Source organism: Neohortaea acidophila (assembly GCF_010093505.1).
Source record: "Neohortaea acidophila strain CBS 113389 unplaced genomic scaffold BDY17scaffold_5, whole genome shotgun sequence".
Lineage (NCBI taxonomy): Eukaryota > Fungi > Ascomycota > Dothideomycetes > Mycosphaerellales > Teratosphaeriaceae > Neohortaea > Neohortaea acidophila.
Window position 1 is genome coordinate 1581141 of NW_022985514.1, and position 22440 is coordinate 1603580.

General features: G+C 55.6%; 8 protein-coding genes across 8 annotated transcripts; 3 read left to right on the forward strand and 5 right to left on the reverse strand.

Annotated features, from left to right (window-relative positions):
• Positions 1-248: 248 nt before the first annotated feature.
• BDY17DRAFT_324347 (ERG7, lanosterol synthase) lies at positions 249-2739 on the reverse strand (the record flags this gene model as incomplete). The annotated part of the gene is made up of 4 exons (XM_033737172.1): positions 249-348; positions 412-548; positions 605-2476; positions 2530-2739. The coding sequence occupies 4 exons, from the start codon at positions 2737-2739 to the stop codon at positions 249-251; spliced, it is 2319 nt and encodes a 772-aa protein (XP_033590197.1).
• Positions 2740-2941: 202 nt separating this feature from the next.
• Positions 2942-6577, reverse strand: BDY17DRAFT_297748 (uncharacterized protein). The gene has a single exon (XM_033733641.1). It carries the CDS (start codon positions 6488-6490, stop codon positions 3017-3019), a length of 3474 nt encoding a protein of 1157 aa, XP_033590198.1. The 5' UTR covers positions 6491-6577; the 3' UTR covers positions 2942-3016.
• A 61-nt stretch (positions 6578-6638) lies between these two features.
• BDY17DRAFT_297749 (Vps54-like protein-domain-containing protein) lies at positions 6639-10227 on the reverse strand. The gene has a single exon (XM_033733642.1). The coding sequence runs from the start codon at positions 10062-10064 to the stop codon at positions 6735-6737; it is 3330 nt and encodes a 1109-aa protein (XP_033590199.1). The 5' UTR covers positions 10065-10227; the 3' UTR covers positions 6639-6734.
• A 168-nt stretch (positions 10228-10395) lies between these two features.
• BDY17DRAFT_353753 (MCM2/3/5 family-domain-containing protein) lies at positions 10396-12923 on the forward strand. Its single transcript, XM_033738238.1, has 4 exons — positions 10396-10573; positions 10628-10754; positions 10807-12578; positions 12633-12923. The coding sequence occupies exons 1-4, from the start codon at positions 10434-10436 to the stop codon at positions 12796-12798; spliced, it is 2205 nt and encodes a 734-aa protein (XP_033590200.1). The 5' UTR covers positions 10396-10433; the 3' UTR covers positions 12799-12923.
• Positions 12924-13646: 723 nt separating this feature from the next.
• On the reverse strand, positions 13647-15164 carry BDY17DRAFT_239338 (Scramblase-domain-containing protein; the record flags this gene model as incomplete). The annotated part of the gene is made up of 1 exon (XM_033730343.1): positions 13647-15164. A coding segment is annotated over one exon (1518 nt), but the record flags the coding sequence as incomplete, so codon positions are not given.
• A 486-nt stretch (positions 15165-15650) lies between these two features.
• BDY17DRAFT_297754 (methyltransferase domain-containing protein) lies at positions 15651-17557 on the reverse strand. The gene has a single exon (XM_033733643.1). It carries the CDS (start codon positions 17410-17412, stop codon positions 15658-15660), a length of 1755 nt encoding a protein of 584 aa, XP_033590202.1. The 5' UTR covers positions 17413-17557; the 3' UTR covers positions 15651-15657.
• Positions 17558-17778: 221 nt separating this feature from the next.
• Positions 17779-18585, forward strand: BDY17DRAFT_250123 (t-SNARE; the record flags this gene model as incomplete). Its single annotated transcript, XM_033731036.1, has 2 exons — positions 17779-18433; positions 18509-18585. The coding sequence occupies 2 exons, from the start codon at positions 17779-17781 to the stop codon at positions 18583-18585; spliced, it is 732 nt and encodes a 243-aa protein (XP_033590203.1).
• A 1458-nt stretch (positions 18586-20043) lies between these two features.
• On the forward strand, positions 20044-21143 carry BDY17DRAFT_249609 (uncharacterized protein; the record flags this gene model as incomplete). The annotated part of the gene is made up of 2 exons (XM_033731000.1): positions 20044-20560; positions 20620-21143. The coding sequence occupies 2 exons, from the start codon at positions 20044-20046 to the stop codon at positions 21141-21143; spliced, it is 1041 nt and encodes a 346-aa protein (XP_033590204.1).
• Positions 21144-22440: the final 1297 nt, after the last annotated feature.

A 22440-nucleotide genomic window follows, 5' to 3' on the forward strand; every position in this document is an offset into this window, starting at 1 on the left:
GTCGTGCCGTGACACAAAACGCCCATGCAGCCGGCTGTCACATACGCTCGTGCTTGTGATCCCTGTATCATTTGCTTTTGTGCCGCACAAAGCGTGTGATTGTGCTGCCGATGACAACGATTGGACCTGTTTCATCCCGACCCCCTTGACATCTGATCGACCACGCGTGTTACACCCGCCTCGGCCACGAATGCGGTCTCTCGCACCAACCAACGGCTTTTCGCGACTGGTATATAATGACTTCATCCTCAGTGACCATTAGCCATCTCCACCCCCTCGAATCTCCGGGCGTACATCCCCAGCGCCTTGATCGGGAAGATGAACTTGTAATTGGGGTACGAAATCATGCTGTACGAGTCGAAATGTCAGCCCAATCCTACCAGTCACTGTCTCAAAGGGAGCAACACGTACCAACTCTTGTTAAAGACCCCTTCAATCCCCTCTTGCAGCCACTCGCCATTCGCTTGCTGGCGCTGCATCAGTAGCTTGATTGCTCGTGCAATCGGTTCCTTGTGCGGATAGTGTGCCTCAAGGAGAGCGAGGATGACCTGTCACCGGCACACGTCAGTGGTCAATCTGGCATTGCCAGCGGGTAGATACTCACCCAAGCAGTGTTCACAACCTGTGATCCATCCGGATGCGCACACCACTCCGCCGTCTCACAACTCCTGTACGACTCGCCCCACCCTCCATCCTCATTCTGCCGGTCCAAAAAGAACTTACACGCCCTCTGCACCCGCTCGCTATTCGCGTACGTCTCGCCTTGCGTGGCAAGACTTTCGAGCGCAAACATGCCCGCGTATGTAAAGCAGATGCCCCAAGATCCATACCACGATCCATCGCTCCTTTGATTCGTTCTGATCCACTGCACCGCTCGCGTGATGAACTTGCGAATCTCTGCCGCCCTGTAGTCTGGGTAGACGTGTTGGAAATTACTGAGAGTCGTCACGCACGCCGTCGTGCATTCCGGGTAGTCGTATTCCACCATAATCCGGCCGAAGACCTCGGCGGCATTCAGGAACTCGAGGTACTCGCTGCCTCTCGCCGGCTCGTACGAGCTGACACCTCCACTGGCGTTCTGCATGGTGAGGATGATGTCGACTGCCCATTTCTGCCGTTCTTCAGAAAATACGGCGGGGAAGAGTGTCTTGGATGGATCTTTGGGGTCTTGCAGAGTCTGCAACATGACTACAGCTTTGAGAGCCTCCGCCGTGCAGTCGGACACGACGTAGCCTTGCAGACGATTGCTAAACCCCCAAGCTCCTCTCCGAGGATGGCGATAGCCCGCCTCGGCGCTAGTCTCTGCTACCGGTGGCTCTGAATAAGTAGGCGAAGTTGTGTAGCCCACACAGTGGTCAACGAATTGCTGGTCCTCAAGGAATTCGAGTGCGTGGATGAGCATGTTTCGGTATTTGGGTTTGGTGGCCAAGCCAGCTCCATACACGGCTTGAATGGAGAAGGCGGTGTCCCAGCTTTGCACGCCATTCGTCCCGTTCATCATCATCCCGCCTCCTGAGAGCCAGAGAAACTCGGGCAGGCGCTCGCGATGTCGCTTGACCGAGACCGCATCTGGTCCTTCCGCTATGAAGCAGCACAGAAAGTTCATGGGAGAATTGACGGGCGCGAGATCTGCGTAGTCGGAATTGGCGTCTTCAATCTGGATCAGCTTCCAAGCCCATCCTTCCGCGCGCTTGATCAGAGACGCGGACCGCAGGAATGGGATCCAGATCAGAACAAGGAAGACGTTGATCAGGTTCAAGACCCAAGACTTCGGATGGTAGTTGTCCATAACGCTGATCGAGTTGCGATGGTGAGCCCATACGATGTCATCGGCCGGCGTTGGATATAGCTCCTGCCTCAATTGTCTGATAACCGGATCTGTCTTGGCCTTTGGATATACCCACTTCTTCGACCAGACGAAGCTCATGGGAAGGAATACCATGCGCATATGGATCCACCATCTCCAAGGAGAGATCGGCGTCCAATCCGGTAAAAGCCATAACTCTGGAGGAACAGGGTTGACCACATCCCACTCCATGACTCCCAACACCGACAGCCAGAACTTTGTCCAGTGTGGTCCATACAAGGCGCCCCCGAGATTATGTAGGCAGCCCCTCGCTTTCTCCATTCGAGGGTCATGCGCTTCAACGCCGAGCAAGCGAAGCGTCGTATAATTCATAGCAGTGCCGAAAACGGAGGAGTCGCCTTCAACATGCAGCCCCCAGCCGCCGTCACCGCCATTCTTGCTGCCGATATTTTGCATGCTGAAGATGTAGCGAATGATCTCGATCTCCTCGGGCCGCGAGAGTCGATTGTCCGTAACATACAAAGCGATGATGAGACCTGGGAGCAAGAACATGGGCCCTCCATACTCGCAGGCCCAATTTCCGGGCTCCAGCTGCAGCTGAGAGTAGAACTCAATCCCATTCTCGCATGCCTGAAGCGGCGTCTTCGCTTTTGGGAGTTTGGGTAAACCCTTCAATACAAGTCAGCGGGAGCCTATTCTGCTATTCCAAGATCACCACTCACAGTATCAAGTCCAAGAAAATATCGATCCGCAATAGTCATGGGCCATTGCTTCAGCTCCTCGGCGGTCTCCAAGTAGTGCCATGTTTGACACCCTCGATCGTCTTTTAACCGCCAGCGCGTGAGATCCGTTCTTTCGTCTACGGGTTTCGCAGCCGGGGCGGCCGCTCCATTTGCCCGTTTGGGCGCTTCGCCGCGTTTGCGGACGCTCATTGTCGCGAGTTCGAGGGGTTGTACGCGTTCATTCTGTGGAGTGAGTGGTGAGGACAGGATGTGAGCGAGGTTGCATGATTGCAAGATGCATAAAGTGGTGCGAGGTGCATAAAGTGGTGCAAGCTTCCAGGCTCGGGTTCAGCCGCAGACTTCATCCGCAGCCAATGCAATCAGGAAGCGCATTGTTTCAGACAGTTATTACGCGATCAAGATAACCCACAGCAAATGGATTTCCAAAGTCATTGTTTAGAAGTGAGGCTATTAGAATGGACAGCCACTACAACTTCGCCGCCTCCACCACCTGCGCAGCAGCATTGCCATTCATCGTAGTCGCATCGTCAAGGTCCTCATCCACCCCGTTGCCCTGCTCATCACGCAAGGCATGCAGCCACCACTCCCGCAAGCCCTCAGCATGCTTCTTCTCCTCCTCACCAAACTCAACAGGAGGCCCTGTGATCACTTCATTAACACTGCCACCTCCCTTCCGCGCCCACACAGGCTTGTCGTTCTCCGTCCCCTCCTCCGCACTCCCCTCACCGTATCTCCACACACACCAGGCGCTCGCGTCCGTAGACAACAAGTAAGGCCTCCGCTTGCGCGACTTGACCGCAAAAGCGCGGAGGAGGATGACATCGCCTACAGCAGCGACCGGCAGTGTCGCCAGCCACGGACGATACACCTCGACACGCACGGCGTTTGCCTTGTCCGGCACGCTGGCATCCGCGATTTTGAAGATGGTGAAGTAGTCACGGGGTCCGCTTTTAGCGCGCACCGCTTCGGTTGTCTGGTCTGTGACGACGGCGAAGACGTCCACGGTGTTGCTGCCGAGCGCTTGTTGGCTAGAGACGTTAAGCAGTCTTCCCAGGTGCGCGAGAGGAGTGAAGTATGCTGAAGAAGTGGAGAAGCCGCTTGCTTCTCTGTTCAAAGTCTGGTTTTGCTCACTTTGTGTCAAGGCGTCCTCTTTAATTGGTGGATGTGTGGGCGTCTGCTGCACCTCAGTTTCAGTGAACCCATTTCGACGAGGCGTTTGTTGGGCCTCTTTGGCATGAGTGTCACTGGCCTTGGGTGAAAACCAGTCAGAGATCACAGCAGGCACATCGCTGACTCGCGAACTTTTGGCCTTCCTTTTGCGTGTCCTTGTTCTTTTCGCAACCGGCGCATCTACCTCCTCGGCAGCTTCTTGAAGGGTCGAAGCTTGTTCCTCCGTGGCCGTAAGCTCATCAGCAGGATCCTGGGGTAATACGGGTTGCTGCACTACAGACTCTTGCTGAGTGAGCTGTGGAGTAGGCGGGAAGACATTGCCGCTCATCTCTGGTATGACACTCGGTAGCGCAGCCTGCGAAGCCATGGCCCGCAGTGACTGCGAGTCGGATGGACTGAGAGGGAGATCTGGATACAACGGCTCCTCCATGGTGTGTTGCAGTACTTCCGAACGGTCCTCTAGTCGTTCCAGTTGAGCGGCTGTCGCGGCTTGAGATGCCGGCGATTGTGATTGGCGTTCCAGAGGCTGGTCAGCAATCATTTCCGCCTTCTCAATTTCAACTGGTGCGTCTGGAATCTCTTGAACAGCGTCGATACTTGGAGGTTCCGGGCTGTCAAATGAGGCATCTTTCAATTCGACTGGGGACAATGAGTCGAGGACAATAGGAGACATCGGGTGTGAACCTGTAGGCGGCACAAGTTCACTCAACTCGCCGACCGGGCTCACTTCCGGTTCATGAATAGGCAAGGTCTGCGGTGCGGCCTCAGCGACAATTTCGAGATCCATTGACTCCGACAACGTCTCTGGTATCTGGAGAGGAACCACTTCGGGCAGCTCAGCAAGGAGATCCGCTTCGTCTGCTTCCGCGAATGTATCCTGGATTTCTAGTGTTGGAACTTGTCTTTGCGGTACTGAAACTACCGGTGGCTGCTTTGATTCCACTTCTTTGATCGTCTCCTCGTCGGAGCTGGAGCCGAGGTCAATAATTTCGATCTCAGACTGGTTGGCAGACGGCTCGAGCAGTGGTGATCGGTCTGGTAGAACGGGCGGTGCCGGCAGGTATGACTGCTCCTGCGCCGATGAGACCGAGTGAGAGTCTTCCGCAATATCCAGACCAGATGGTTCTGGCGGCAGGTCAGACGCTTGCCCGTCGAAACCGAAATGTTGTCTCTCAAAGTTCGAACTAGGCGTTTCCATGATGCTCCCGTCCAAGTTCGAAATCGCCAGCAAAGCACTTGGACTCTTAGGCTCGTCTGACGGTGCTGTGTCTTGAGATGCTTGTCCGTCGAAATCGAGTTGTTGTCGCTTATAGTTCAAATCAGGTGTTTCCATACTGGTTCCGTCCAAATTCGAAATCGCCAGCAAAGGAGATGGACTCTTGGGCTTGTCTGGCGGTGCTGTGTCTTGAGATGCTCCGAACCCAAACAGACTGCGGAAGGTCTGCGCCATGATCTTGTCCTTGTCAGATTGAGGGGTGGCATGATTGGACCGTTGGGCTGGGGTTGTAGTGTCTTCTTGTGCGACAGGCTTCGTCTTGGGGCTTTCCGGCCTCGCTGGCGTTAAAGGTAGATCGTCTTTTGCTTTCTCGGGCGCCGTCGGACTGAGCAAATCCTGTTGTGGAGCTTCTTCGACCAACTTGCTTTGCGTGTCCTGTGCCAAGTTGTCTTTCGTTGCCGTTGCGCTGTCCATGATGCTCGAGCCCGGAGCCACGGTCTGAGTCGGGAGCATCTGGGAAGATGCATACTGCTGCCTGAAAGCTTCGTAACTAGCGATCACCGGTGCGTCACGCGCGCTGTTCAGTGCCTCCAAGGAGCCTTGGCCTAATTGCTGCTGGAAAGGGTTGCCTTCGACCGGGAAAGGGGAGGGCAGTGGTAAGGTTGGAGACACGACTGGTCGCAATTGCGGCGTCGTGGGACCTTGCGTTTGATCGGCAGTCGGTTCTGCGACGGATCCTGGATTCACTTCGCCTTGCGTCGTTGTCACTCGAAGTGTCGGTGAAGGAGGTAGCATGCTCCCCGGTACAGATTCTCTCGCTGCATCGCTGATCTCTTCGAAACTTGTCTTCTTAGGCGAAGGCGTCCTTTGCCGATATCGCCAGGGTCGACTGCTGCCGAAAGAAGACCATCTTCCTTCAGAAGTCTGCTGTACATCATCGTCTGCTTCGAATGGATCAAGTCGTGGACCCGCAAAGCCATCTCCAGACAACCGCGCTCTCTTCATGAACGCCGGAGAAGTATACGTGAAGCGCGGAAGGCCCTCACTCGCCCCATGCAAATCCGTCATCAAACCAGTAACAGTCTTCGGCAACGGTGTAGCCAGAACATCGGGTTCCTGGCGTGAAATAGGCGGAGGAGACGCAGGCGCATCAACATCCAGCCGCACCATCTCCCCCCCATCCTTCACAACACCCAGTCGCAACCGTCTCTTGAACATCAACTCGCCATCCACACTCCTCCCAGGCGTTCTCGTAGCCTCCGGATCCTGCTCCCACGAAGCCCCGAGTAACCCCAAAACAACCTCATCTCCAATGCCGACCCGAGTCTTCGCAACGGCTTCAGCACTCGCGCCCGTGAAGCGGATGCGCACTTGTCCCTTGCGGCCGCGCAGGCGGAAGTCCGGGTCGGCGAGCAGGAAGGCGCATTGTCGGGTCGAGGAGGAGTAGGGCCAGGAGAGCGTGACGATGCCTCGAATGGATTTGTCGGGCGGTGGTGCGGTGTCGGGTGTCAGGCTTGTGATTGGTATGGTTTCCTCCCCACTTGACGACTCCATCCTGATGTCTGGCTGTCACGGAGTGCAGGCCACATCGCAGTGCGGTGGAAAGTGCACAGAGGTGCGGGTTCAGACAAAGTCGGATCGCGTGGACACGAACATGAAAGCCAGTCGCGAGTTGAGGTTGAAGCGCATGCTTAGTCATCAGAGCGGTTCAACTTCATGTTGGTCTCAGGGCCATGCCATTGAAGACATGAGCTTTGGTGATGAGCATGAAGTATGTTGAGCAACAGATTGGTCTACACTAGCCAGCCTTTTCCTCCGTCTCGCCCTCCTTCTTCTCCGCTGGCTTTTCCTTCTCCTCCATTGGCTTCCCTTTCTGCTCCACTGGCTTCCCCTTCTCAGCAGCCTTACCCTTCTCCCCATCACCAGAGGCCTTCGCGCTCTTCTTAGCCTTGACAACCTCCAAGACATCCCGACCAATATCATCAAAGCCCTCAACCTTGCCCAACTTGGCCTCAAAAGCCTCCGCATCTCTCAGCAATCCATGCATACCCGCCTCCCCACTAGCCTGCACCTCTCCAAAAGCCTTAACCCACTGCTCCTTATAGCTAGTCGAGATCTGGCGCATGATCATCCTGACATCGAATTCACTCAAATGCCTCGCCAGTACGCGCTGCAACGTGAGCGTCTCCTTCGTCAACGTCTCCATGTACGCCGAAGGCTTGTCGGAGGCTGCCGCGTTGTCGAAATCAATCGCTTTCATCGCCTTCACGTGCGCCTGGGAGCGCATGGTCATGATCTCCACTAGTTTGTCGTGGATCCCGACTTGGTGATCTTGACACAAGCGCTTCGTCTTGTCGAACTCGGCTAGCACGGCTGTCTGTCCTGATGGCAAGTGGCGACGTGCACACTCTCTCATGTACGGTACGAGAGCGATGATGAAGCTGAGAGCTTGCGAGGCGAGAGCTAGGTGTTTGGTGGTGATGTTCTTCAAGCCGGCGCTGCGAGTGGCGCCTGCACCCAAGATGAGCTGGCACGAGCGGCTGTTGAAGGTGCGCAAAACGTCCAGGAGGCTGTTGGAGATTTGTGGCGTCATGGATGCGATGCTGGCCGTTAGGGACAGGAACTTCTCCACGGTAGGGAGGAGCGCGATGACCGAATGAACGAGGATATACCTAGTGTCGTCAATGTACGCCGGCTTCGCAACTGCCTTTGCAGCAGCCGGTGCATTGGGAGCGGAGGTGCCATTCGCGGTCGCCTGGCCATTTGGCAAATCGGCAGCTGACTCTGCCGCCGAGCTGAGTTCTTCCCAGATGGGTTTGCCAGCCAGCCACTCGGGCGGATCGGAACTCATGCTTTTCAGGATCCTCTGCAGCAGTACGTTATCCTGGTCGCCGAAATCTTTGGAATTCCAATCGTCGTTGTCGAGGAGATTCGCTATCCGCTCTGTCTCTGCCGTACCCATGACTTGCACAAAGCCGGAGATTTGTGCGTTGATAAGCCCCTTCAATGCCTGTCCTCCACGTCCCGATACCGCCTCGCATTCGTCTGCAAAGAGGCGATTGAGTGTGAAGTATCTCAGGAAGCGCTCTTTAGGAAGACGGATGGACTGTTCGTTGCGAACTTTCAGGATCCGAGTGATTTGCGTTTGCGCGGTATCAACAGCTTGTTCGAGGAGGGAAGACATATCCAGCGCTTGCGAAATGTCATCATTCTCGAAAGATCTCCGCGCGCCATTGGCAAGTTGATCGTCGATAGAACCGCGGCCCGGTGTTGCTGACGGCGATCGCACAGGCGACCTTGAAGGAGACTTGGGCTCCAGAGCCTGCATGCTGCTAGTGACATCCAGCAGAATCTTCGTCTGTGTTGACAGCCTCCGCAAAGCTTCTCCAACACCTGTGTACACACTGATGAGCAACTTCTCCGCATCCTCTGCGTCCAAGGCTCGCAGGTGGCGGGCAAGGATTGAGCTCTTCTCCTGCTGACTTAGCTTTCCACCGCCTCTCGTTGAGATGGAGACCATGCTATCCGCATCGTCATCATTGCTACTCGGTAGGTGTTTCCGAATGATAGACTTCATTTCCTTATTCACGGCCTCACGGTATGCAGTAGTCGCAGGAGCCATGTGACCAGCGCGTTGTAGCCCTTTCAATGCATCCAGGAGGTGCCGTCGGAACTCGTCGTTGCTCTCCAGGTAGACGGGTGTGACACCCCGTTGCCGAGACCATCGTTTGAGCGTATCGGTGCTCGACACCTTCTCCATGTGTTGCCTCAGATCGGCAATCAGCGTGGAGGTGAATTGGTTCGCGAAACCGCTTCCGATTCGTAGCTGAAGCTCCTGAAGACCGGAGTCAAGACCTTGAAGCGCTTTGAGTGGCCGCAGGTCTATAAGCTGACTCCCGTCGTCTCCTGCTTCGGGCCTTCCGCACACAAGTCGCCCAACTTTGTCCATTTGATCCGCCGCTTCGTTGAAAGCGCCGTCATCAACTAATGCATCCGCCTTCTTGACATTCTCCACAACTTGACGAACCTGCTCGGTAGCCCTTCCAAGCTTATCCAAGTTGGCCCTCTTTCTGCGCTTGGCAGCGACCTCCAAGCCTCCGACCGCAATCTCCTGGTCTAGCCGCCTCAAGTCTTCCCGCAGGCTCTGTATCTTCGCCACGCTCTCCTCTGCCTCCGTCTGGAGTTCTTTCAGACTTCCCAGTGCGGCGAAGAAGCCAGTACTCGCAGTGCTGATGCTATTGATCAAGTGAACCTCGACGGTGTCCATATACCAACTCAGCTTCTCTTGTAAGATGGCATTTGTCGCAAGCGCTTTCCGGGGAGGAAGGGCCGTTCCGTTCGCAGCTTTGGACTCGTGTTGAGGTGTGCCAGGTGGTGGTCTTACAACTTCTGCGCGTTCTGATACAATGTCGAAAGTCCGCGGATTCTCCAAATGAAAGTCCTCGTCAAAGTAGACGGTTGGAACAGTAGAGAGCGGCGTAGGCTCGTTGCGGTTTCTTCGGTATGCAGAGGGTCTTCGCTTCTCTGTCGCAGGCGAAGCCAGAGGCGACAAGGTTGCACTCGGCGGCGCGAGCGGTGTTGTGGGCGAGGATATACTACTTTGGCTCATGCGTCTGTCCAGCGCTGCAGCAAAGCGATCCGTCCGATCCAACTCTTTATCCTTCTTGAGCCATTGTGCCTGCTCAGGGGCAGCCCTACTCCGCTCAAAGTTCTCTAACAATGGCCCTACGCGCTGGAGGTAGTCGCGGAAGGTTTCGGGAGGAATATGATCGATGTTGGTCAGAGCAACGGGGGGAATGTCTCTTGTCGTGGGGGCTTTGAAGCCCGAAGCTGCCGCTGTCGTGGAGCCATGCGGTAGCAACCCCGTCCGAACGATGGGTGGGTGAACAAGAGTAGAGATTGCATTCGGCGCGGCTTCTCGGACGGTGCTGTCTCGGCGGTGTTGACTGTCTAAGCTTCCGCCGATTCCTGTCGAGGAGCCGACGCTGGCATTGCTACCTCTCCGTCGGTAGGATAGTCTTTGGCTGGACAACGGGCGATTCGGCGTGCTCGGGAAGGGAAAGCTCGATCGTATCGACGTTGGCGATGCTGGCGAGGTATCCCCGGGGGACGGCTGATTGAATGACATGGCCGCAGACTCGAGCAGCGGCTATGTTTCAGTGTGCATTGTACGGCGAGCCCGAACTTATGTCCCAGGCGTCTGGTACTCAACCCTGCTCCCGAGCAACAGCAGCATGTCCGACCGCGACACAACGCACTCAATGATACCGCGAGGGGAGATAGGTAAGATGTGCACCGGCTGATGCGTGTCGTATAGCTCCAACTGTTTAGTATCGGCCTCCCGACAATAGAGTTCCGGCTGGCGGTGCGGGACGAGCCAGCACTTCCGCTTCGCGTCGCGACACGTCTTCCCGCGCGTCTTTGGCGTCGTCCATCTCGGCTCGACATCTCGACTTTCAATCTCCCTCACGACAACCCTCCACATCGTACCTTCAAGATGGATCGGCAATCAGTGTACAGTCTCAGCTTGTTCGGTGAAGACAGAAGCGCCAACGGTGGTGAAAGCAATCGCCAGCTCCAGAAAGACCTGGTCGACTTCATCCTTGAGTTTCACCTCGAGAATGTCTTCATCTACCGGTAAGACGTGGAGAGCTATGAACTCCTACACTGCATCACTCACGCATCCTGTAGTGATCAAATCCGTGAGAATGTCCTCTCTAAGCAGTACTACTGTGACATCGATATCGCCCATCTCATCGCATTCAATGAGAATCTGGCGCATCGGCTGAACAATGAGCCCGATGAAATCATTCCAATTGCAAGTAGCTCCGACCGTATGCTGTGAATGGCAATGCTGACACGACAGACAGTTCGAAGCGGCCCTCAAGACTTGCACTCAGAAGATCTTGTATCCTTCCCGAAGCGCAGAAGACCTCAACTTCGCCAAAGCCCTCCCCGAACACCAACTCCTCATCCACTCCTCCGTCTCTCACACCTCAATCCGTGGCCTGACCGCAACAAACGTATCACACCTCGTCCGCATTCCGGGCATTGTCATCGGCGCCAGCACGCTCAGCTCAAAAGCAACAAGACTGCATATTCAATGCAGGAATTGCCAACATACCGAAGATCTGGCGGTCAACTCTGGTTTTACTGGCATCACACTACCTCGCACATGTAGCGCGCAGCGTGCCCCAGGAGATGGCGACAAATGCCCTCTGGACCCCTATTTTGTGGTCCACGAGAAATCACAGTTCATTGATCAGCAAGTACTGAAACTCCAAGAAGCACCTGACGATGTCCCTGTTGGTGAACTCCCTCGACACATTCTCGTCAGCGCGGATCGCTACCTGGCGAATCGAGTGGTGCCGGGCACACGTTGTGTCATCATGGGCGTGTTCAGCATCTACAGCAGTCAGAAGAACAGCAAGAACAGCGGCGCAGTTGCCATTCGAAACCCGTACTTGCGCGCCGTTGGCCTTCAAACGGACATCACACATAATCAGGCTGGTGGCGTGGCCATGCAGTTCAGCGAAGAGGAGGAGCAAGAATTCCTCGAGATGTCCCGCCGCCCCGACCTCTACTCACTGTTTGCCTCCTGCATCGCCCCCTCAATCTACGGCAACAACGACATCAAAAAGGCAATCACCTGTCTGCTCATGGGCGGCAGCAAGAAGATTCTACCCGACGGAATGCGCCTAAGAGGAGACATCAACGTCCTGCTCCTCGGAGACCCTGGTACTGCCAAATCACAGCTGTTGAAATTCGTGGAGAAATGTTCACCCATTGCAATCTACACTTCAGGCAAGGGCTCATCAGCAGCCGGTCTGACAGCATCGGTCCAGCGAGACACCAGCACACGAGAATTCTACCTCGAAGGCGGAGCCATGGTTCTCGCAGACGGCGGCGTGGTGTGCATCGACGAATTCGACAAGATGCGAGACGAAGATCGCGTGGCGATCCACGAAGCCATGGAACAACAGACCATCTCCATCGCCAAAGCCGGCATCACTACCATTCTGAACGCACGTACGTCCGTCCTCGCCGCAGCAAACCCGATCTTCGGCCGCTACGACGACCTCAAGTCACCTGGTGAAAACATCGACTTCCAAACCACTATCCTCTCCCGTTTCGACCTCATCTTCATTGTCCGCGACAACCACGATCGCAACCGCGACGAGACGATCGCCAAACACGTCATGGGCATCCACATGGGCGGGCAAGGCGTGCAAGAGCAAGTAGAAGCCGAGATTCCAGTGGAGAAGATGAAGCGCTACATCTCGTACGCGAAATCACGATGCGCGCCACGCCTCAGCGCCGAAGCAGCGGAGAAGCTGAGTTCGCATTTCGTTTCCATTCGTCGCCAGGTGGCGCGTGCCGAGCAGGACGCGAATATGCGGTCTTCCATTCCCATCACCGTTCGTCAGCTCGAGTCCCTGGTGCGCATCAGCGAGTCTTTGGCGAAGATTGAACTCGCGCCTGTGGCGACGGAGAAGCATGTTGATGAGGCTATTCGGCTGTTCTTGGGCAGTACGATGGATGCTGTGATGAGTGCCGGCGGCGACACGGGCGCCCTCGGACTGGGTGGAAATAGGGAGCTCGTGGAGGAAGTGCACAAGGTTGAGGATGAGCTTAGACGAAGGTGAGTTTCTCGATGAACTTCCGCAAGATGATCATCACTGACACGACATTTTAGATTACCTGTTGGCTACACCTCGTCACTGGCCACGCTTCGCAGAGAATTCGTCGAGCGAAAGGGGTACAGCGAGCAGAGTCTCAACCGCGCTTTGCAAGTCTTGGTGCGAAGAGAGAGCGTTCAGTTCCGAAGAGGCGGAGCCCTGGTGCATCGCAGCGGTTTCTAGTCCACGCTTGTTGGATCATATGTCACGATATCGATTGATTGTAACGCGAGGATTCATGGGAATGCACGCAAGGGAATACTTGGTTGGTCGTATGGCGCTAAGAAGGACGTTACAAAGCGAAGAGTACTCTCAAATCGTATTTCATAACTCGGGCTTTTCCCATCCAGCATCGCACTCATGAATCGTAAATCGGTCCCAACCTGGAACGCAGCAATCCGCCTCGCCTCCAGCTCGCACACCATCCGCCTCGTAACCTCCGCCTGACTACCTAACAATCGTCACCGCTTTGGCCGCAGCCTCTTGATACATAGCGCAAGCAAGCGGGAGTAGATCCTGCTGCTCACAGCTCGACTTCCACAGAATCTGCCTTCGCAATAGCAGCAGTCAGGGAACTGCGGATTTCCGAACGACATTTGTGTAGGCGAGTGCGTAAGCATGCAGAATGCGTCACAGTCCCACCAGGTTGGAAGATACAAGACGCCGTGGGAGTGCTTTAGCCCAGGGATTGCGCGATGCTGGGTGCAGGCGGAGATCAGCAGGTACTGTTTCCGATGCTGTGGTGCGGAAGAGGGAAAATCTCATTCGAGTTGAGTGATATTCAGGCCGATCATTCCGGGGATCAGTAGTAAGACGTCGTGAGATTCGAAGGCTGGTGGCAAAAATGCGCGGCAGTATGCATGTCGTGAGTAGTCATCATCTCGCCTGGGGAAACATTCGCCTGCAAAACGGTTACCAGCTCAAGCTCGCGAATGCCCGGCCAGGTCTTTCGTAAGAGTTGCGTTGATTGCAGCGTGCCGACGTACGCATCATGAATCGCCAAAAAAGTCGCTGATCGTGTCCAGCCAGCTGCCGCCGCCTCCTTCGCCGCCTCCACCGCCTCCAGCGCCCGGTGACGGGGGATCTCCCGGCCCGCCTCCGCCCCAGGGATCCTGGTTCTCCCCCCAGACTTCGTCATTGCCCGGTCGATTCTCCATTTGCTCCTGGCTCTGCGGATTCTGAAACGGCTCGTTGGCCTGCGGGCTCGCGTCGTCCGCCGCCCGGCCTCCCGAGCCGTATACTCCTCGCTGCATTGCCTCATACCCAGCCATGGTGCCGGCGCCCGCGATTCCGCTTTCCGCAGCCGCGCCGGCGCCTGTTCCTAGTCCTCGACTCGCTGCACCAGTCGCTGCGCCTGCTGCGCCCTCCGCGATACCTACGCCGGCGGCTCCCTCTGCTGCGGCTCCTCCAGCGGCACCAGCACCGGCACCGGCTCCCGCAGCCCCTCCTTCGGCCGCGGCACCACCACCCATTGGCCAGAAGATGGGCATGAAGCCGTGTCCGCCTGCGTGTGAATGTCGCGAGAAGTAGTCAAAGTCTATGCTCACGGCGGTCGCTAGCATCACCGCCCGCTGATCCAAAGTCATCGCCGTTGCATCCCGCTGGTATCTCTCAATCTCCTGTCCATCAGCAGATTGCAGTGCACTGGTCTGCGCCGCGCTGTCCATGCGCAGAGCATAGACGCCAGTATCCGTAAAGATTTCTCGAGCAAAGCCCACGAAGTTGCGATTCACGCTTCCGATGGTGCTTTGCTCTTCGTCGCGGAGCGTGAAGTCCCATGACAGGAAGGGCTCGTTGACGTGTGCGAATTGGGACATTCCTGCTTCGATCGCTCGATCGGGGGCGTTGCTTTCGGTTAGAGCTGTGGTTTCGGTGTTGGGCCGGTCCCCCGATTCTAGTCTTTGCGTAGTTGATTGTTCGGGAGACGGCTCGAGGGCGCGATACGTGAAGAGGTTGTACTTCCGTCGTAGTGGTGCCCATTGCTGCTGTGCCTCGCCGATGATGCACATCTCGGTCAATTTGTACGGCGAGATCTGCGCTACAGCACCCTGGTTCATTGCTGAACTGGCTGATACTCCTTGTAGAGCAGTCGATGTGTCTGTATCGGCGTATCCACCCTCTGGCACCGGGTCGTACACGCGAATGCGCGAATTGATGTACGTGAAGGGTCGGTGTATCCGCAACACTTCTCTTTCCTGCGCATCGAATATGTGGGTTGTGAAACTGCGATGCGTCCTCGCCAGCTGTCTGACCATCGCGCTCCCAATACCATGATCCTGCTCGGCGATGTAACCCAACGTCTGGCCTTGTCCGTCCATGATGATGTACCGATTCGCTTGCTCGAAGCCCAGCATGACATTCATCATTTCGAGCTGCCGCTGGATCACCAGACTACTGTTGCCCAGTATGGACAATGCAGGATGATCTTTCGGTATTACGCCGTTGGGGTCGTTGGGAATGTGGACTTCGGTGACGAGATCGGAGGTGTCTGATTCTGCCAACGTTGCTGCAAGCTGAGTGTTCCGTCCAGACTGCTGCTCTTGCGCTGGTTGTGGAAGCGTCGCATCTTCTTGCGCTCTCTGCCCATTGGACTGAGCCCTCCTGCTATCCCTCTCTGGCATCGAAGCCCATGCTCTCCGTTTCGGTGGCGGGCCCGATGCCCATCTCTTCTGTTCTATGCGGCCAGCGGTGCGTGGCACTAGTCTGCGTTCGACAGCGCGCGCGCCTGCTCTCGAGAGTCGGAGGGGCAGTCTAGTCGGTGCCGACATGCTGCTGGTGAGTCACTCGACAAGTCGAGATGATCGCAGGGAAATTCGAAGGTGATTTACAATGCATAGGTCGGAAGGACAAGGGCGAGGTGATGAGCATGCCAAAGCTTTGAAGCTCGGGCCGGGTCGAACTTTGCCACATGCGGCAGGAGCACATGCTTGTGGTCGATCAGGCTTCTAGCCTTGCGTCACACTTCAGCTCTCCTCCAAAAGTTCAGACTCTTCACCAACGAGAAAACAGAACGAGGAGTTCCTAGCTGTTCGTCATCACAAATTATTGCTTCTTAATTCCAACGACAACCAAATTCCTCGGACTAAGGCGATAATCAAACAAACTCTCCACCCACGCCTCTCCCACCTCCCCTTGTTCCCTCAGCCAAAGCCATCGATCAACAACAATAGCCGCCTCCACAACGCCCGCAGAGAAGGCCATCATGCTCCACATGACGCTCAACTCCTTCTGCCCAGCCTTATACGTCTCCGCGTAATGCTGTATCTCGCCGTTCGTGATATCGCCCATCTTCTCCTGCATCACGGCGCCCCAGGTCTCGCTGTCAATTAGTTTTGCCAGAGCCCCACGAACGTACGTTAAGAAGGTGTCGTAGCAGGTCTTTCTTAATGAGCCGATAAGTATGGGGACACCGCCGCTTCTGTGGCTGGATGTCGTTGCGTCGCTATGGTCCTCACTCGGTGGGCCAACAACGCCACGGTCGAGGAAGATTCGCTGCAGCAGTGCGCGGTAGAAATGCCGTTTGAAGAAGGAATCACTGTCCACCTTGCCCCAATTGGCGGGGGCTTGCACGGCCATCATGCGAGCGGTGATATTGAGCCTCACACCCTTTCCATTTTCACCGTACGTGCAGAGTCGCTTCGACATGGGAAAGCCATCTGGATCGCACGTCTCTCCTTCGCCACCTAGTCGTGGGTGGGCGAAAGTCGTCGGTCGCAATACGGGGTGCTTGTAGGTTGCCGGACCGAGACGTTCGGTGATGAGATTGTAGCAGCAGCCAACCATGGCTACGGCTTTGACGGAGGGGTTGAGGGTGAGGGAGCGCAGGCCGTGGTGGACTAGATTTCCGCAGGAGTGGAGAGATATGACCATCAGGTTCTTCTCGTCCGTGCGCGGAATACTTGCTATCACGTCCGTCAGGTCTCCGGAGCTGATGCGATGTTCGACATGTTGGATCGTGCCCTGGCCTTTTTCGGGGTATTCAACGTCGTTCTTAGCGACAGAATAGGAATGTGTTTGGACAGGCTCAGGTGATGGCGGTGGTAAGTCGGATGAAGCTCCTGGTTCATCCGCCAGTAGTTCTCCATTTCGAAAAGCCTTCTTGTTCCTCATCACCTTCCTCCCCTCAACAAGCCTTGCCTTCACATCGAAGAACTTGGCACGTTCAGCGTTGTGTACTTTGCTTTCAATCGCCACGAGATGCCTGTTGTACGGCTCCGAAGCCAGCGCACGTCCCAAGTAGCTTTGTCCGGAGCCGAAGTCGACAAGATGGGAAATCGGCTCGTCTGAAGGCAATGATGCAGATATTTCGGCGGCCAGATTATCGATGTAAGAGGCAAATAGTCCGACTTCGTGGACCTTCTTGATCGTCATGCCGACTGCAACATGGTGCGGAAGTTTCTTCTGGGTCCGGTTGCGGGTACATTGATTGGCACTCTGGATTCGATCCAGAAGATGTCGTCTTACTGTTTTGATGTACTCCACGAGACTCGCAGGTGGTGCGGGACCGGACCTCCATGAACGCGCACCAGAACAGATCCAATCATCGGAGTCCAGGTCTTCCCGTAAGTACAAGTCTAGCAGGTCCACAATCTCATGCTGCTCGAAAAAGTCGCGCCAGTCCTGCGGCAAGATCCTGGAGTACAGAGGTGGGTCTGATGTGAAGAAGTCCAGGACGTGGACGCCGCCACAAAGGGTTCGTAGAAGCTCATTGTTCTCGACCAGATCGAGCAGGGATTCCACGTAGTCTTCTGTGCTGGAGAAGGAGTCGTTGTATGGGAGGGGTTTAGTCGGAGCCATTGGAAGGCTTGGGGCGTTCGGGTTTTCAGCCAATGCCGCTTGATAGAGAGTCAGGTTTTCTTAAGTTCTTTAGCATGGTATGTCCAGAGTCAGTCAGCCGAGTATCGCCTCAGATATGTTTGCGATCGATAATCGACTGTGAGTGTAGAGACATTATTGAAAATTGTAGTGAGGCGCGAGGGAAATTCAAGGACAGTGCACCGCCACAAGCACGGCCGGGCGATCTCACGAGCTTCAGGCTTCGCTTTAAAGACACGACAGCTCACAACCCATCTTTACTCTTGAATCTCAATCCCTGGTATGGGGAGCATGTGATTTGGACACTGCCACGGCCGACAACGTGTCGACCCATCGATCTCCACCAACATGTCTCACGAAGACCCCTTTCTCGCCGCCCAAGCCGACATCCTCAACCTCCTACAAACCTGCCGCAACTCGCTGCAATCATACCTCCGAATCCGCGGCTCCGCCTCGTCCGCCAACTCCCCCGAACTAGTAGAAGCGCGCAATGATCTCGAAGACACGCTCACCGATCTGAACGCCGACCTGCAAGACCTGGTGGATAGCGTGAAAGCAGTGGAAGGAGATCCATACCGGTATGGCATCGACATTGACGAGGTCAGTCGGAGGCGGAAACTGGTAGGCGATGTCGGGGAGGAGATTCAGGAGATGAGGAGACGGGTGACGCAGACGGTAGAGGAGGCGGAGCGGAAGAGGAGTAATTCGCTACGACATCCGGACGACTTTGGCGACGAGGATCCTTTGGGGGGAGGGAATGATGACGATGACTATGCGGAGTGGGAAGAGCAGCGGCAGGTGCAGATTATGCATGAGCAGGATGAGGCGTTGGATGGGGTGTTCCAGACGGTGGGCAACCTGAGGGCGCAGGCGGATACCATGGGGAGGGAGTTGGAGGAGCAGGCTGAGCTGTTGGACGATACAGAGAATATTGCGGATCGCGTGGGAGGCAAACTGGCTCAGGGCATGAAAGGGATACGACATGTGATTGAGAAGAACGAGGGTGAGTTGAAATCGTCCACGTGCAGTATTGCTTGGATTGTCCCATTGCAGGACGATTTGCTGACCCAGAGGATAGACAAATGGTCGAGCTGTTGCATCACCATGCTGATCTTCGTCCTCATTTTACTACTGGTTCTGGTGCTGGTGCTATGAGTATCTCCATATGGTGCTCATACGGGTTGCCTCAGGCCAGCATCGCATCGCAAGCGCACAGCCACAGCAAGCCCCACCACCAACCTCGACTTCGGAAGTGCGGGCAACCAAACTCGTCCTCATCCACAACACCCCTGCGAAGATGCCAGACGAGCGTGAGTATTTCAAGGACCCAGAATATCGAACTGCAGCTGACAGACTCGCAAGACGCGCACCCTATCCTCCAACAAACCGCGTTAGCGGTGAATCCCTTCATCGACCTCCCCAAACCTCCCACCCTCCCACCAAACTACACCTCTCTTCCGCCCACGTTACCCCCAAGCATTCTCAGCACTCCACCAGCGGGCTCTAATTCCGAGCATCCAGCCTACGTCACCACCACCTCCGGAGGCTTCGCTGCGCATCCATCGACCATCATCGCGCAAAACCGCAGCCTACTCGAGCAAATCAAACGAGAGGGCGAGAGCGGCAAGAAGCAAGTAGACGAATGGGAAGCAGGAATCCGAGAAAGAGAACTACAAGAGCGCCGCAGGAAGGCGCCGGGCTGGCTGGATCGGGAAGAGAAGATCTTGGAGCCTACGAGGAAGGTGGAGGGGGTGGAGGCGGAGACGAGGGATAATCTTATGGACGACGATGCTCTTCAGTTGGCGGATGAGAGTCGCAGCCAGAGTATCGCACACCACCAGCGTGAACTCGATGATTTGGGAGCAGCGATGGATCGCGCATTTGGACGGAGTGAGATGGGAGGGTGATGGTGCCGGCACAGAAAGAGACGTCCAATGTCCGGCGGAAGATGGACTATCTGCTACGTGATTGTCTGAGCCTCGAGCGTGCATGTCACGACTTTCGAGCAGATCGCACGGCACTAGCACTCCGACATGCACACAGTCCGGAGAGGGGAAGTCCGGAGTTGTTGTCGACTCTTGTCCAGAAAAGCTCTGCGCTTACGCGTCAGATACGCCGGAAGGGCTGCAATTCGCACTCCTGCTCAAGCTTGCAGCCTCGAGGATGGAGCTGGATTGGCACAGGTTGCATGCTGATCTTTCATCCCTCTGAGACGCTTCTCGCACAGCAGAGACAGTCGAAGAAACTGTGTGTCAAGTCTGCCGTCCCATTTATAATACTCCACGTCAAGTCCGTCCATATTCTACCTAGTGTTTCGGGATCGTCACAATAATTCTCCACTATGCAGCTGGCCGTGATGGTGGGCGCGTTCACTGGCTTTCAAATCAACCGTCTGCATCCCAGCTGCACCTCAGATTTATGACATGGAGATTGGAAATCTGATTAATAATACACTCAACCTCACCTGTTCAAGCCGTTTCTATATTCATCTTATAAAAAATCAATTGCGCGCCTTACTTGTCGCCCAGTGTATACCTCGCGTACATCTTCATTCACAACCTTACCTCAATTCCTCTAGAGATCGAAATAATCGTCGCTTTATCGTCAATAACCATGGCCAGCGGCAAGAAAGTCTTCATCATCGGCCCAGGCTTCATCGGCTGGAACGTCGTCGAGCTGCTCGTCAAGGAAGGCTACTCAGTGACCGGCTACGTGCGCCGAAAAGAACATGCAGACGGCATCAAAGCGTCCGGCGCGGACGTGGTCATGGGCGATCTCGACGACACGGCGAAAATCACGGAACAAGTCGCGCAGTTCGACGTTGTCATCCACACTGCCACCGCGGACCATCTTCCTAGTGTCGAGGCTGTGATTGATGGCATTAAGAAGGGGGCCGCGAAGGGCCACATGACTTCCTTCATCCACACGTCCGGGGCGAGTGTGTTGGATGACGGCTCGAAGGGGAGCGCTAGGAGCGACAGAGTGTACTCTGACAAGACCCGCCATGACATCGACACTGTCCCAGACGATGCGCCTCATCGACCCATCGACCTCGCGATTGTCAAGGCGCAGAAGGAGCTGGCGGGCAAGGCGAAGCTGGCCATCATCGTGCCCCCTTTGATTTACGGATGTACGCATCCCCCCTCCAATCCGTGGTAAAACGCCGCAAACTGACACGCAGCTCTACAGACACGCACGGCAGAGGCACAATCCAACTCCCCACCCTCGCGCGCTTCGGGCTCAAGCACGGCTACGTCCCCTGCATCGACAAAGGCCTCGGCATCGGCGCCAACATCCACGTCCTCGACCTCGCCCGCGCCTACATCTACATCCTGCACCACCTGGAATCCTCCACGCCCGAGCAGACGCTCGAGAACCCGTACTTCTTCTGCGAGGGCTCGGGCGACGCCGAGCCGTCGTGGAAGGAGTATGCGCAGGGCGTGGCCGCTTCGCTGCACCAGGCTGGCGCCAAGGTGGATTCGCAGCCGAGGAGTTTGACTTCCGAGGAGCTGTATGGGGATTTGCTTGGGCCGTATACGACTGCGGTTTTTGCGATGAATACGAGGAATCGCGCGGAGAGGTTGAGGGGGCTGGGGTGGGAGGCGAGAGAGAAGGACTGGAAGCAGAGTTGGGTGGAGGATGAGTTGCCGCGCGTCTTGGAGGAGGGCGACACGAGGTTTGGAGGGTATGCGCCTATTGGGGACAAGGCTTGAGTTTGGACTTGCACGATGATGTTAAGTTGACGAAGATTTGAAGATCGACAAACGGCTCCGTTTGTTCGCCGATGGCCTGGTGACGTTGCTTGCAGTGAGTGCAGTATCGCTTCACGGCCGTCGCACAAGAACCACTTAACCTTCGCTAGCGCTGAACATTCACTCACATATGCAAGCCAATACTCATCTCCTACTCTCTTCTTCCCGATTGTTCTCTACATCATTGCCGCAAAGTCTCCCAGCGCAGACACCTTCCGCATACGACAATGGAAGAAGTCGAACGTTCCGCGAAGTAAACGTCTCCAGTCGGCCCCGTACCTTTCGCCGCAGCGTACTGACAAACGTAGGAGCTTCAAAAGCGATTACATGGTGACCATCATCCTGGAAGCAGATGGCTCGGAGTTCCAAGTCCAGAGTGCACTTTTGTGTGGCGCATCCGACTACTTCGCGAAAGCGCTGCAGGGCCCGTTCAAAGAGGCGCAAGAGCGAATGCTGCGTCTTCCGGGCTGCAGCGTTGAGATATTCAAGATCTTCCTTCACTGGTTATGCAAGCACCGCCTTCCGAACATGTGGGGTGATAACGTGTCTGGAGCCCGTATTTCCCTTCAATGGCAAGAAACGCTCCTTCGGCTTTGGGCCTTCACGAACGCTTACCTGGTGCAACAACTCGAGATCGACGTGATGGGAGAAATCTCAAGGATGCTCGATCACAGCAACGATGTCACGCTCGACATTGTCCAACTCGCCTATGAACTCTCGCCGGATGGGTCAGAAATGAGACAGTACTTCCTCGAGAAAGGACTTGAGGTGTTCACGGCCCACATGAGCACTCACGGTGGTATCAAGAGAGCCGATTTGTGTTCATTCGCACAGAACCCCTCGCTCGTTACGGACTTCATGATGGAGTTAGTAGCAGGCGTCCGATATAAGCGTGGAGCATTTTATTGGATAGACTCTGCAGACCGTGAAGAAGAAGGAGGATCACAACAACAATGAGATGGTTCGGCACTGAGCGTGATGGTTCTACGATTCGGGTCTAGCGATGCAACACAACGTAGCAAGGACAAAGCATGGAGAAGGACAGGAGGTTCGTGGGTGATACATTGGGCATTGGATTACCAGACACACACTTCGAGTGCATGAAGTACATAGCGTCTGTCAATGAGGAGTTCCATGCAACACTCCTAAGCGTCACCACTCCACGATGAAGCTTCAACGAGTTTTGACCCCTGAGTCACGTGAGATAGTGAGGTGAAGTATTTGCTTTGAGGACGGACCAACGCGTCACTTTTCATGT